Genomic DNA, 16,197 nt, shown 5'->3' on the forward strand with positions numbered 1-16,197 from the left:
AATAAGACATATTTTGGTATTTATGGATCTGGTGAGTCTCCAACTCCTGAGATTTACTTAAAATCATTTAAGAAAAGTTACTTAAAATTTGCAAAATGTTCTATTTATCTTCTTATTATAAAAATATAATATGTTATAAAAAGAGATAAAATACAAGATACTGAATTATTTTGAAATATTTTAAAATATAGCATACTTTTTAAATGTGTATTATAAACTTGTGACAATTAAACGTTTGCAATACAAATATTATATATGTATAGTATAGCTAAAGTTCTATGATCAATGTCCACACTGTGACCAAAAAGTCTCAAGTTTTTTATTTTTAACAGTTAATGTAAAGATTTATCATTTGGAAAATGTTAACATTATCCACCTAATGGAGCAAAATATTTTTTCCTAAAAATTATTTTCCTAAAGTTAGGTATTTTATTTAAATGTTATATTTGGAAACAATGCCCAACATTAAATAGATTCAGATTTTGATATATATGTATATATATATATATATATATATATTGTGCATATATATATATATATATACACATATGAAATGGTGGAATTGTTCGATTTAATCAAATGAAAAATGAAATGTAAGTAACATAAAGTAATAAAGAATTATTATAAAATAAGAATTATAATACATTGAGGTAAGCAATAGGCAAATTTGTACATATTTTCTAAGTTTGAGGAGGCTCTATAATGCAGAAAAAAAATTAATTCAGGAATCTAAACAGCTAGGATTACAAACCACCTACATGGGAATTAGGGAGTGCTGCTGAGCAGAAGTCTAAGGAAGCAAACATCTAAAAGATGTATGACTGTCTCCAATTAAAATACCGTAATAAACTCTGTTTGAAAAGCATTTAGACATTTTATGTATCTTTATTTGAGTGTTACTCTGTAAATCATGTTCATAGTAGGAAGGGATTCATATTAATTTTTATAGAATCCAAGAGGCATAGATAAAACTTTTTTTTAAAGCAATAGATAAAAATTTTAAAGATTCACAGGGTTTAGAAAAACAGTCAGATAGTTCATTGACATGTTTTTCCATGAACTTCTAAGCAAAGTGTTTTGCAAGAAACAGAAAAAAAATTTACTTTGATTAGTCTTTTTCTGCTGAACCCCATTGGTTGGGCTCAGTACAAATGTATCACTAAAATCTCCTAAAGATAAAAATGTATGAAGGGAATTTATTCTTCAGCTCTAGCTTATTTATAAACAATAAATTCTTTGTTTTCCATATAAACACAGTCAAAAAAAAAAGGTTGCATTTTTATATAACCATAAGCCACCTCTGATTAAAAGACATTATTCTGGAGAAACTATGAAAGTGAAACTATAGCATACAATGAAGTGCTTCTAGAATTTTTAAGCAGTTACCATTTACTTGTACAGGTCAACCTCACATTAAGCATGCTTATTTTGCCAAATTCTGTACTAACACATTTAGCAAATATTGGGAACTGCTTTGGGGAGTTAATGCTGTAACAGTTAATGTGCTGCCAGGTTGGATTCACACCTAAAGAACCAGGTCTGAAAAATAGCTGGAAGAATCTTCATTCCAAGTTTAATTGGGCTATAATCAAAACCAACTTTCAAGGACAAACAACACCTATGGTATTGGATGATAACCGGCATTCAAGCTCATTAAAATTAATCGGTTAACAACTTTAAACTACTTCTTTTGAGTATGTGTCTTGAGCTTTCCAGTAAGCATTGTAGTTTTTTTTCTAAAGACAAGTATTGCAGAGGATGTGAAAAAATTGGGACCTCAATGCACTGTTGCTGGAACTGTGAAGTGATCTGGCCATTTTGGAGAGTAATCTGGAGTTATGTATAAAGATTTGTAGAGCTATGTATGCCCTTTGACCTAGCAATACCACTATTGGATGTGTTTCCCAAAGTGATGAGGGAAAATAGAAGAGAACCTTTATGTTCTACAATATTCAAAGCAGCTCTCTTTGTGGTGGCAAAGAACTAGAAATTCAAGAGATGCCCATCAGTTGGGGAGTAACTGAACAAGATGTGGTGTATGATTACCGTGTTTCCCCGATAATAAGACACTGTCTTATTAATTTTTTTGGACAGAAAAACACCAGAGGGCTTATTTTCAGGGGAGGGCTTATTTTAATGAACATTGACAGCAATTTTAATAAACAGGTAAATGTGAACAAAAAAATGTACCTTTATTCAATAAGCAAATCACTGGGGAAGAACAGGATGACGCGCTCACTGCCGCAGCTCTGACTGGATGCAGCTTGGAGCGCAGCGTGCGTTTCACCCGGGGGGGGGGGACGGTGCATACAGAGGGTACCATAATGTAGCGTGTAGCGCAGGGGATCACCTTCACTACAGTAGCAATCTCAATAGGGCTTATTTTCGAGGGAGGGCTTATTTTAGAGGAATCTTACACAGTAAGGGGAGGGCTTATTTTCGGGATAGGTCTTATTATCGGGGAAACACGGTATGACTAAGTACTGCTGTTTTGTAGAAAATGATGAATAGACTGATTTTGGAAGAACAGGGAGGGATATGTATAAAATGATGAAGATTGAAGTGGGCAGAACCAAAAGAATATTGTATATAGCAACACCAATATTTGAGGAATAACTGTGGGTGACTAAATTTTTCTGAGTATTATAAGTACTCAAATCAACAACAGGGGACTGGACGATGCAGGGGCAGTGGAGAGGCCCACACGATGATGAGGGGGGCAGAGCGGCGGAAAGTTGATCCACCAACTACAAGAGCCACTGCCAGGCCTATCACTGCAGGGCTAGGATTAGATGGAGCTGGGTAAGAGTCAAACACAAGGGCCCTGGCAGTGGTAGCAGCTGCTCTTGGGACTACCAACCCACAGCCTGGAAATCTAAAAAGCCCCTATCTGAACTTCCAGGGACCAGGATGGCAAAGTGAACCCCAGCTGCTCCAATCCCTTCCCCCCCCCCCCCGAAAACACAGTAATTACTGCCCCAGAGAAAAATTTTAAACACTAAAAGCTTGGGAACCCTAGAGGAAGGGCCCTGCCTCAAAATGGATAAAAAGCATACTGCAAAGACAAAGACTGTAGAATCCTATTATTGTAAGAGGGAGGAACCATATTCAGAAGGAGACAGAATTGACTCCACACCCACAGCTGAAGCCTCAAAATAGAACTGGTCTCAAGCACAGAAAGCATTCTTAGATGAGCTTAAAAAGAACTTTGAAAATCAAATTAGAGAGGTAGAAGACAAAAAGAATAATTCTTTTAAAATAAAAACTGAAAATTGAAAAAACATTACAAATGAAGAAAACAGCTCCTTCAAAAGAAAATGTGTGAACTAAAAATGAAATCTGAACATATGGAAAAGGAGCTTCAAAAACTAACCAAGAAAAATAATATGCTAAAAATTAGAATCAAACAAATTGAAGCAAAGAATCAGTCAAACAAAACATCAAGTATGAAAAATTAGAAAAAGAGGTAAAATGTCTTAATGGAAAAATAACTGACCTAGAAAACAGATCCAGGAGAGATAATCTGAGAATCATAGGCCTACCAGAAAATCGTGATGAAAAAATGAGCCTGGAAAACATCTTCCAAGAGCTTATCAAGGAAACCTGCCCTGAGATCCTAGAACCAGAGGGTAAAACAGAAATTAAGACAATATACCAGACACCTCCGGAAAGAGATCTCAAATTGAAAAGTCCGTGAAATGTTGTGGCCAAATGCCAGAACTATCAGGTAAAGGAGAAAATACTACAAACAGCCAGAAAGAAACAATTGAAATATCATGGAACCACAGTGAGGATCACACAGGATCTGGCAGCTTCTTTATTTAAAGATCAGAGGAACTGGAATATGATTTTTCTCAAGGCAAAGAAACTCAGGTTACAACCAAAGACCACCTATACAGCAAAACTGAACATATTCTTCTAGGCAAGGAGATGGTCATTCAACAATATAATGGATTTCCAGACCTTCCTGATGAAAAAGCCAGAGCTCAACGGAAAATTCAACCTCCAATTACAAGACTCAAGAGAGATATAGAAAGGTAAATAGGGAAAACACACACACACACACACACACACACGGACACACACCCTGTTATTTAATAAGAGCAAACTGCTTACATTCCTATATGGGAAATTGATACCTGTTACTACTGAAAATTATATGCCTATTGCAAAATCTTACACAAAATAATGATAAAAACCTTATTTAGGACTTGCAAAGGGACTGCAATGGAGGAAGAGGAAAGAATGAAGCAGAAAAGGGCAAATTATGCCACACAGAGGCATAAAAACATTATAATAGAGGGAAAGAAGGGAGGGAAATGAGCATTATATGAGCTTTTCCCTCATTGGTTCTGATGCAAGGAGGGAATAACACAATCAGTTAAGTATAGGACTCTATTGAGAAGTGATATAAAACTTATCATAATAGAGGGCAAGAGGGAAGAGCATTGCATGAGATCTGTTCTTGTTAATCTTGGTTCGAGGAAGAAACAAAATACTACATTAAGTATAAAAATCTATCATACTCCACAAGCAATAGGAGGGGGGAAAGGCTAAGAAAGGGGAGGATGGTTAGAAGGGAGGGAAGAAGTAAGAGGGAAGGGCAAGAAAAGGGAGGGGGGCCGATAAGAAGGGAATACTGAGGGAGGTTGTGGCCAAAAGGAAAACTCTTAAGCAGGGGAAGGGAGAAAAGGAGAAAAATAAAACCATAAACAGGGGAGGGAATAGGATAGAGGGAAAGAGACAGATAGTAATCATAACTGTGAATGTGAATGGGATGAACTCTCCCACAAAATGGAGGCAGATAGCAGAATGGATTAAAAAGCATAATCTTACAATATGCTGTATACAAGAAATGTGTCTGAAACAGGATGATACACACAGGGTAAAGGTAAAAGGCTGGAGTAAAATATATCACGCCTCAACTAAAATAAAAAAAAGTAGGGGTAAAAATCCTTATCTCAGACAAAGCAAAAGCACAAATAGATCTAATTAAAAGGGATAAGGAAGGAAACTATGGCCTGCTAAAAGGCACTAACGAAAATGACACAATATTATTACTAAACATTAATGCACCAAGCAGTAGAGCATCCAAATTCCTAAAGGAGAAGTTAAGGATGTTAGAGGAAGAAATAGATAGCAAACTATACTAGTGGGGGACTTCAATCTCCCCCTCTATGAGCTTGATAAATTTAACCTCAAAATGAAAAAGAAAGAAGTTAAGGAAGTAAACAGAATCTTAGAGAAGATAGATATAGTAGACTTCTAGAGAAAATTAAATGGGGATAAAAAGGAATATACCTTCTTCTCAGCAGTACATGGCACATATACAAAATTTGACCATGTACTAGGGCATAAAAACCTCACAATTCAATGTAGAAAGGCAGAAATATTAAATGCATCCTTCTCATATCATGATGCAATAAAAATTATATGTAATAAAGGCCATGGAAGGATAGACTAAAAACTAATTGGAAACTAACTTAATCCTAAAGAATGAGTGAGTCAAACAAAAAATTATAGAAACAATCAGTAACTTCATTCAAGAGAATGACAACAATGAGACAACATACCAAAACTTATGGGATACAGCAAAAGCAGTAGGGGAAGTTTTATATCCCTGAATGCATACATAAATAAAATAGAGAAAATGGAGGTCAATAAATTGGGCATGCAACTGAAAAAGCTAGAAAAAGAACAAATTGAAAATCCCCCAATAAATACTAAATTAGAAATAATGAAAACCAAAGTAGAGATTAATAAAATTGAATTTAAGAAAACTATTGAATAAATAAACTAAGAGCTGGTATTATGAAAAAAACAATAAAATTAATAGACCTTTAGTCAATATGATTTAAAAAAAAAAGAAAGTAAAAACCAAATTACAAGTATCAGAAATGCAAAGGGTGAATCTACCTCCAATGAGAAGGAAATTAAAACAATAATCAGGAATTATGTTTGCCAATTGTATGCACATAAATTTGATAATCTTAGTGAAATGGATGGATATTTATGAAAATATAAGTTGCCCAGACTAAGTGAAGAGGAAGTAAATTACTTAAATAACCCCATCTCAGAAAAAAAAATTGAACAAGCCATCAATGAACTCCCTAAGAAAAAAATCTCCAGGGCCAGATGGCTTTACTAGTGAATTCTACCAAACATTTAAAGAACAATTCACTCCAATACTTTACAAACTATTTTGGAAAATTGGAGAAGGAGTACTACCAAATTATTTTTATGACACAAATATGGTACTGATACCTAAATCAGGAAGAGACCAAACAGAGAAGGAAAATCACAGACCAATTTCCCTTATGAATATTAGATGCAAATATTCTAAATAAAATATTAGGAAAAAGACTACAGCGACTCGTCACAAGAATAATACACTCTGATCAGGTAGAATTTATTCCAGGAATGCAAGTGTGGTTCGATATCAGGAAGACTATCAGTATAATTGATTACATCCACAATAAAACTAGCAGAAACCATATGATTATCTCAATAGACACAGAAAAGGCTTTTGACAAAATACAACACCCATTCCTATTAAAAACACTAGAAAGTATAGGAATCAATGGAGTCTTCCTTCAAATAATAAGTAGCATCTACCTAAGTAGCATCAGCAAGAATTATATTTAATGGGGATAAGCTAGAAACATTTCCAATAAGATCAGGGGTGAAACAAAGATGTCCACTATCATCCCTTCTTATTCAATTTGGTACTAGAAATCATAGCAGTAGCAGTAAGAGAAGAAAAAGAAGTTGAAGGAATCAAATTAGGCAAAGAAGAAAGTAAGCCATCACTCTTTGCAGATGATATGATGATATACTTAGAGAATTCCAGAGAATCAAGTAAGGGGTGACTAGGTAGCGCAGTAAGTAAAGAGCCGGCCCTGGAGTCAGGAGGACCCAAATTTGGTTCCGGCCTCAGACACTTAACACCCACACAAAAAAACTAGTCGTGTAACCTTGGGCAAGTTACTTAACCCCAATTGCCCTTCAAAAGGCAAAAAAAAAAAGAGAATCAAGTAAAAAACTACTTGAGATAATAAACAAATTTGGCAAAGTTGCAAGATATAAAATAAACCCGCGTAAGTCCTTGGCATTTCTATATATCTCTAACAAAATCCAACAGCAAGGAAAGAGAAATCCCATTTAAAGCTACTGTAGACATTATAAAATATTTGAGAATCTACCTGCCAAAACAAACCCAGGATTGATATGAACACAATTACAAAACACTTTTCACACAAATAAAGTCAGATCTAACTAATGGGAAAAACATCAATTACTCGTGGCTGGGTCAAGCTAATATAATAAAAATGACAATTTTATCTAAATTAAATTACATATTTAGTGTCATACCAATAAATCTACCTAAAAATTACTTTGTAGATCTAGAAAAAATAGTAGCAAAATTCATTTGGAAGAACAAAAGGTCCAGAATATCAAGGCAATTAATGAAAAGAAATGCTAGGGAAGGTGGCCTAGCCATACCAGATTTTAATCTGTATTATAAAGTAGCAGTCATCAAAACTACTTGGTACTGGCTGAGGAACAGAGTAGTAGATCAATGGAATAGACTGAGTAAATGAGATTCAGCAGCCAATGACTATAGTAATCTACTGTTTATGAACCCAAAGACCCCAGTCTTTGGGATAAGAATGCAGTATTCGACAAAATCCGCTGGGAAAACTGGAACATAGTATGGCAGAAATTGGGCATAGACTAATATCTAACACCGTACACTAAAATCAAGTTGAAATGGCTGCATGATCTAGGTATAAAGGCTGATACTGTAAGCAATCTGGGAGAGCAAGGGATAGTTTACCTGTCAGATCTATGGAGAGGGAAAGACTTCATGATGAAACAAGAGTTAGAGAACATTATAAAATGCAAAATGGATAATTTTGATTACATTAAATTGAAAAACTTCTGTACAAATAAAGCCAATGTAACCAAGATTAAGAGGGAAGAGAAAATTGGGAAAGAATTTTTATAACCAGTGTCTCTAATAAAGGCATTTCTAAAATGTACATAGAATTGAGTCAAATCTATAAGAATACAAGATTCTCCCTAGATAATAAATGGCCAAAGGATATGATCAGGCACTTCTCAGAAAATGAAATTAAAGATATCTATAAGCATATGAAAAAATGTTCTAAATCACTAGTGATTAGAGAAATGCAAATCAAAACAATTCTTGGTACCACATCTAACGAGCCAGACTGGCTAAGATGACAAAAGAGGAAAATTTGGAACACTAATTCATTGTTGGTGGTGTTGTGAACTGATCCAGCCATTCTGGAGAGCAATCTGGAACTATGCCCAAAGGGCTATAAATAAGTGCATACCCTTTGATCCAGCAATACCACTTCTAGGGTTATATCCCAAAGAGATCAGAGAAGTGGGAGGAGGACCTGTATGTACAAAAATATTTATAGCAGCTCTTTTTGTGGTAGCAAAGAATTGGAAATCAAGGGGATGCCCACCAACTGGGAAATGGTTGAACAAGCTGTGGTATATGAATGCAATGAAATACTACTGTGCCATAAGAAATGAGGAATAGATAGACTTCACAATAACCTGGAGAGACTTATATAAACTGATGCTGAGAGAGAAGAGCAGCCAGGAGAAATCGATACACAATCACAGACACAACACATGTGTGATGACTAACTGTAATAGACTGGGATGCTCTCAGCAATGTAAGGTTATAAGACAACTCCAAAAGACTCATGATGGAAAGAGATATCCATATCTAGAGAAAGAGATGTGGAGTCTGAATGCAAACTGAAACAATTTGATGTTTCTTTTTCGTGTTTTGTTTTGTTTCCTCTTTCCCACTGATGATTCCATCAGTTATAATCCTTCTTTACAACCTGACTAATAACTAATGCGAATATATTTGTAGATCCTATATTCGAGTGCATTAGGCCAGGATGGGGGCGAGGGGGGGAGAGGAGAGATAGGGGGAGAAAATTTGAAACTCAAGGGACTGTGGAACTGAATGTTGTAAACGAAAAGTAAATAAATAAACAAAGCAAATAAAAGAAAAGGAAAAAAAAAAACTACAGGGGACCTAAGAAGGAAGATGCTATCCAATTCCAGAGAGGGAACTGATAAATGGAAGTACGTATATTATGGTTTTAAAAATATATAAATCTGTGTCAAATAGTAGCCTTCTTTAGTGTGGGGTGGAGTGGGAGGAAGGGAGATGGCTTGAAGGTTAAAATGTAACAAAAAAATGTTTTTAAAGAAAAATCAAAAGTAAATGTAACAAAATTAAAGATCAAACAGAACTTGAATGAATAAATAAGATATCTGCATGATATGAAGGTAGGAAATACACAGATATTATACATTGTACATGTTTTCAGACTTTCTTAAAGTATCAATCAATTCTGTTGTCTTTTTTCCCCTCTCTAAAAAATTACTATTTATTATATGGGATAACTCTCTTGGAGGAGGAAGGAGAGAGATAACATTTAAGAAACAGAAAATATCATTAAAAACTTATGTTAAAATAAGTTAGAGAAAAAAATTAATCAAAGAAAATATCAATAAGGAGATAATATACCAACAATTATGTGTTGCAGCTGAGAGAACTGCAAAATCAAGTAAATCTCACTGATTCCATCTTGTGATTCAATTCTGAATGTAGTTCAGTTTCCTTTCTATTCAATAATGGGTCTTGTTCAATTTCTCTCTAGTGAGAAAAGTTTATCAATAATGGGAATTGTGAGAAAACTTAATTGCATTGTTTGAACCAAGTCTTGCATGGCAGGGAAGCTAAATGACTTCTACCTGCTGCTTAAAGACCCTTAACTAAGGACCTAGGTTTTCCTGATCAGAAACACAGTGAGATCCAAAGAATAACCCATATGAATTACAGAAAAGAAATGGCTGTGCACTGCTCAGTTTCGTTTCCTTGTTCCTTTATTTGAATGCAGATATATGAGAAGTGGGACACCTCTCTTTTTGATTTCAGGGAATTATAAGTATTTGCTCTGGAGCTCCCAACTTTGTAAGTCTCTAATTTTTTCTCCAATTAGAAATCAGATTACTTACTCTTGCATCCTGGTTTATATCCTGTTAATTGTTGGGATTTTTTTTAATGCATAAAAACCTATCTTTCCCTGAATTCAGGGTCCAGTGCCAAGCTGAGGAGTCCTGGTCCCAATTTGTTATGCAAGTGGCATGCACTGCTTAATAAATCAAAATGCTCAGAAGCTCAAACTTTTGCTTGCTTTTTAGTATGCTGTCAAGATTTGCTGTAGCTTCCCTTCCAGGAAACAAGTGTCTTAATTTCCTAGCTGCAGTCACCATCTGCAGTGATCTTTGAGCCTAAGAATATAAAATCTGATACTGCTTCCATTTCTTTTCCCTCTATTTGCGAGGAAGTAATGGGGGCAGTTGCAAAGATCATTTTTTTTGTTTGTTCTTGTTTTTTGATGTTTACTTCAAGCCAGCTTTTACACTTTACTTTTCCACTTTCATCAAAGGGCTTAATTCTTCTTCCTCTTCTGCTATTAGAGTGTGTTTTATTATTTATTATTATTTTATTTAAAAGAAAACTAGCTTCTTACTTATTAAATCAATTTTTTGATTAATCTCTCTAATTTTAAGAACTACTTTGTTGCTTAGTGTATTGAGGGAGTTTTTGATATTCAAATTTTTAGTTGTGTATTCAATTCATTGATGTGTTCTTTGTTGCAAAAATTGTTTAGAAATGGGAAATTCTCTCTGAATTTTTTTAGCTGTGTGATGAATAAAATCTGAAATGATTGAGCAAACAAAAGTTTGAGCTTCTGAGCATTTTGAAATGGAAGCAGTATCAGATTTTATATTCTTAGGCTCAAAGATCACTGCAGATGGTGACTGCAGCTAGGAAATTAAGACACTTGTTTCCTGGAAGGGAAGCTACAGCAAATCTTGACAGCATACTAAAAAGCAGAGATATCACCTTGCTAACAAAGGTCCATATAGGCAAGGCTTTGGTTTTTCTAGTTCTAATGTATGAATGTGAAAGTTGAACAATAAAAAAACCTGAGTGCCACAGAGTCAATGCTTTTCAATTGTGGTGTTGGAGAAGGCTTTTGAAAGTCTCCTGGACAGTTGAGAGATCAAATAAGTGAACACTTAAATAAATTAATTCAGGCTATTCACTGGAAGGTCAAATACTGAAGCTGAAGCTTAACTATTTTGGCCACATAATGAGAAGGCAGGACTCATTAGAAAAGACTCTGATGGTGGGAAAGGTTGAAGGCAAAAGGAAAAGGGGATGACAGAGAATGAGATTCAAAGAACATGTCATGGAAGCAATGAACATGAACTTGGACAGACTTATAGTCCATGGGTTCATGAAGAGTTGGACAGACTGAATAACTAAACAATAACCTTCTAGCTTTTGTATCCTGAGCTGTGCATCTAATATGCACTCAAAAAAGAATGCTTTCCAAGATCTGAACTAAAAAAAAAAGAAAAGAAAAAAAGAAAAATGAACTTTTTCTCACTTTTTCCTTGTTTAAGCATAGGATCATATAGTTGAACTGGTCAAAATAACTATGATTAAGATACACTATCTGACCATCCTCTAAGATGAAATTATTCTGGAATAGAATATGTCTAAGAAACAATTATTAATTTTCAGATCTCAACAGCCAACTGGCCTCCTTTTTATTGAAATAAAGATTTCACAATAAACTTTTAATTCTTCCACATAACATTATTCACGTATTTGGCATTAAATTAAGATCATTCACAAACCTAACTCAGAAAAAAGGAACTCACCTACTCGCCTACTTAAGAAAGGAGAGGAATAATGCATACACATTATTAATATTTCTATATATATATTTCTGGAGCACATAATCAACAATATAGAAGACTAGACATTTTCTGCAATGTTCATAACCTCTTAAGTCTCTGCAAAATAGGAATTACGTGGAAGAAAGAAAGCAATTTCTTTGTGTCCAAGTGCTATAACAAGTTTACAATTCAATGAGCTAACAACAGAGATGACTAATTCCTAAACTTTAATAGACTCATTCCCAAATCCCTCAGCCACTACCCACCACACACCTGCAGCAATACTGCATAAAGGACATGTGGGCTTGTAACAGAAATTATGGCTTTCATAAGCACAAAAAAACAAAAGGCAGGAGTTTACTCTGGATGGGACACCAATACGGCAGTGCTCTGTGCTACAACTGAGCTCAAAGAACTGAGAAAGAGAAGGAACTGGGGGAGGAAATGCGTGTTCATGGCTGTGTGTCATTCCACGAAGACTGAGGGAAAGATCCCAGCAGTCAGGTAGAGATAATTACATCCCCCAGAAGGCACCTGGACAGAGACTACCAATTGTGAAATACAAACTACCCACCATAGCAGGAAGCTGAGATGGGTTTGATATCAAGCTCCAAGAAAAACCATTATCAATGGGGATGGAATTAGAAAGTGAGTGATTGAGGAAGAGAAAGGAAAAAATACTGAAACTGTCAAAGATCTCAAAAGCAAGAAAACTTAAAGACCTTGACCCTCAGGTAGATAAACCAGGGATGATATTAATGACAGAAGGGAAAATGGTCTCCATATCAATTCAAAGACTCTATACATATATAAATAAATATTGCAAAGCAAAGGAAAATTATCAACGATGATGAGACAGAGGATTCTGTGGATTCCCAAGAGCATGAATCCCTACCAGAATGCTTCTAAATGGTTTAAAAGAGAGATAAGAATTTTGAAAACAGAATTTATGGCCTACATAGCAGAAATAATCAGCAGAATAGAAAAACTTGAAACCATGCTGGCAATTGTTACCAAAGAAAAGCAAAGCAAATAACAGATTGGAAATTAAAATACAAAGAAGTAAATGGCAATCAGGAAGGAGAAAAGTAAAATGCAATAAATTAAAAGAAAATCTGATCCCCATAATATAGAACACATTGAACTCAAAGACAGGACATACTGCTATGATTTAAGGATTATAGATAGAAGAAGAAGAACATGACAAGTCCAAAAATCCAAAAACAATACAAGAAAATTGCCCAGAACTAAACACAAAACAGTTTCAATTGAAGAAATCTACAAATTACCTTTAGAAAAAAACAAAATGAAATCCTATGCTGCAAACTCTAAGACATTTAAAAATACCAGTGACTAACAATAAATACTTTAAATAACCAGGAGAAAGCCATTCAAATATAAAGAAAAGGAAATTTAAAAAAAACAAGATTATTCTGCACCCACCAAAAACTGTAGTAAGAAATGGAACAATATGTTCTGAAGAAGAAACGAGATAAAGATGCAACCCAAGAAGACCTAACCTCCAAACCTAAGCACTGTTGAAAAAGAAAAAGTATGTCCAATAAAAAAGAGACATTTGAAGCATTCCTAGAAAGAAGACTAGAACAGAAGATATTATTTAAATTTTAAATACCCCAGATAACAGATATACATAGACAAATAAATCTAACAACCAAGAAAAATAACAAAATAATAATGGAGAGACCATTAAAAGATTTCCTTGCAAAAATACACAGGGAGACATAGGTGAAAGCAGAACTCAAATAGAAATAATGATGGAGAAACAAGACTAAAACATTATGGACTAAATCTTAAAATATCTTGCCTACAGTTGTATCAATATTTTAGCAGGACTAAATTATAAAATGGGAGAGAACATAAAAGGAAGAGAAAGATATAAAGGACGTAACAGAAAATTACTCCTGTAGCCTCTCTGTGTAAGAAATTATTTCTCCTTGTATTAATAACTATTGTATTAGGATCAAGGTTTTTCCCCTTTTCTACTTCTTCATACAGAAATCAATGAGCGTGGAAAATTGTAGGCAGAGATTTACCCAGGTCAAGATCTAATAAGATAGTAAAAGAAATTCTAAGTTTGGGCTAATGGATATATTCCTAATTCCCAGACAGGTCTGGGAAAATGAGGATCCTCCTTTCTGTCAGATAGCTGATATGGAAATGGATATGTCTCTATGACCAAGATTTGGGTGACCCAAGTCACATACCCAAAGACCTAATTGTAATATAGCCTACCCTCTCACTATAATATTCATTTTCTCATTAATTATTAACCAATCACAGGTGATCGCCACTCTGAGGAACAGCTACTCTTTCATGGGCATATCAACTGTGAGCTCACCACCAATGAGGGGTCTTTGGTCTGAGAGAGACAAATGACCATCCTTTTAATAAAATGCTAGCATTATTAATACAATGATTAAATTACCCAGAAATTATGTCTCTTGAAACTTTTTAAACATTACATCTGGAAGAAGAGAGCCTACGGCAGAATAGATGAGGAGGCAAAGGAAGAATTTGAACCAGGAAGAAATAAAGGAGCAGGAGGGGGTACCACTCCCATGGGAGAAGAGAGATACTCTATAAATGAAAATAGGGACCTTAAAATGGGTTAATCTTCAAAAATTTGGTACTTCAAAAGATCATTTATCTTGCCTCAGGAGAAATGGAATGAGAATTCCCAAGGATAAGTCACAATCAGAAGAGTAGGAGGACACAGAGCAGGGAGGAGATTTCAAGGCAAGGGAAAAAAATTACCATGGGCAAGGCAAAGGTTAATAATACACTGCATAATGAGAAACTTAGAAAAAATCCTGCCATGAAATAATACTATTCTCACCTGCAGGAACTGGTATTACTAAGAGTAAAGCATAACAAAAAAAGGGAAGCAAGCTCTACAAAGCACTAACATAGCAACTGTTCCTAAAAAAAGAAGAGTATCTTATTTGACTAATTAAATAAGATGGGAGGAAAAAAGAAAGGAAGAGTTAAATAAGGTAAAGGAAACTAATAAATTCAGCAAAAGTACAAAGTTAGGGAAGGAGGTAACAAGCAGGATAAGAAGCAAAGGAGGATTCTTTGAGGGTGAGTAAAACAGAGCCAGTGTGAGTAAGATTGCCTTAAAGTACAATGATCTAAAATAACAGAAGAGACAATGTACTTGGTTTACAGAGGAAGAGAAGGGAAATCTTAATTTTGAAAAAAAAATAGAGACAAATCGAAGAAAATATAAGCCTAACTGACAATTTTAATGGCTTCAACAATTCAATAAAAAGAGTGAGGAAACAAAAACCTCATAATATTTATACAGTAGCAATGTCACTTACCACAGCATCAAAGATGATTTTATTTAAAGTGATCTTTAAAGTTGTGAATAGCGTTCTTTCAATAAAAAAATTGGAGTCCTTATATTCTAAAACTATAAGATAAATAACTTTAAATCTAAAATATTGCAATACCTCTAGATATCACTGTCAATTAGTTAATACTGAGTATACTATATGCTCTAGTAGAAACACAAAATTAATAAATCTTTAATATGATACTAGAGCACACTCCTATTCCTAATGAATTCATTCCATAACATAGAGGGCTTTCATAGTGTCTTAAGAATCTCTATATCTTAATATTTTTAAAATCTGTTGCAACTTATTTATAAGGGAGCATATGAAACCAATTAAGCTCTCTTGTTTTATATTCCTATCACTAAATAAAGAAGTGAATTTTTTCTTTAGAATTTTTTTGCAGTTAGTAATAAAACCCTGAAAATATGGTGTTATACTGAAAATACCACTTAAATGAAACCATAGGAAGATTCTTACAGAAACATAAAGTGAAAATGCTAGACATTTAATTTACATAGAAATTAAGAATTAGATCATTTCAAGGAAAAACTGCTTGTGACATTTTTAATGTACCTGAAAGCCTCCTCCAATTTACGAATTTTCTTCTGAGAAACTCCTTTCTCTTTATCAAGTTCACTCTGGAAGCCTTGAACCTATCATTACAAAGAAAAATGTTAAAATTTTAAGTATGAAATCAAAACAATGATAAGACATGAGGCAGTGTTAAGATGACTTAGTATAGGCAGCGACCCAGTTGAAATTTCCCAACTTTACTCTCCAAAAAACTTTAAAACTTCTAAACTAAAATTCTGGAGTGGTAGTGCCAACACAAGGTGAAAGTAAGTTATTTTTACAGCCTAAGAAAAATTAAGAGGTTAGAACAAGAGCTCTGTGACATGGGCATAGGGGCCAGGATGGGAGTATGACAGGAGCATGAGCAGTGGAGGCAGCTACATCAGTAGGAACAGCAAAAGCAGCTATAGGATCAGATATACTAAAAGGTAGGGAGTCAGAAAAC

At 34.5% G+C, this 16,197-nt stretch overlaps 1 protein-coding gene across 11 annotated transcripts in view; it reads right to left on the reverse strand.

Moving 5' to 3' along the window:
* The window catches only part of CEP112 (centrosomal protein 112), a 555,671-nt gene that overhangs the window by 351,728 nt on the left and 187,746 nt on the right, over positions 1 to 16,197 (reverse strand). For all 11 annotated transcript variants that reach the window (XM_069076590.1, XM_069076589.1, XM_069076587.1 and 8 more), the window contains one exon: positions 15,753 to 15,832. In XM_069076590.1, the coding sequence (XP_068932691.1) occupies positions 15,753 to 15,832 (80 nt within the window). The remainder of the gene's footprint in view (positions 1 to 15,752; positions 15,833 to 16,197) is intronic.

The sequence above is a fragment of the Petaurus breviceps genome, unplaced genomic scaffold, assembly GCF_028583685.1.
Source record: "Petaurus breviceps papuanus isolate PSGF00001 unplaced genomic scaffold, PetGlider_PUasm1.0 90925, whole genome shotgun sequence".
In the NCBI taxonomy this organism is placed as follows: domain Eukaryota; kingdom Metazoa; phylum Chordata; class Mammalia; order Diprotodontia; family Petauridae; genus Petaurus; species Petaurus breviceps.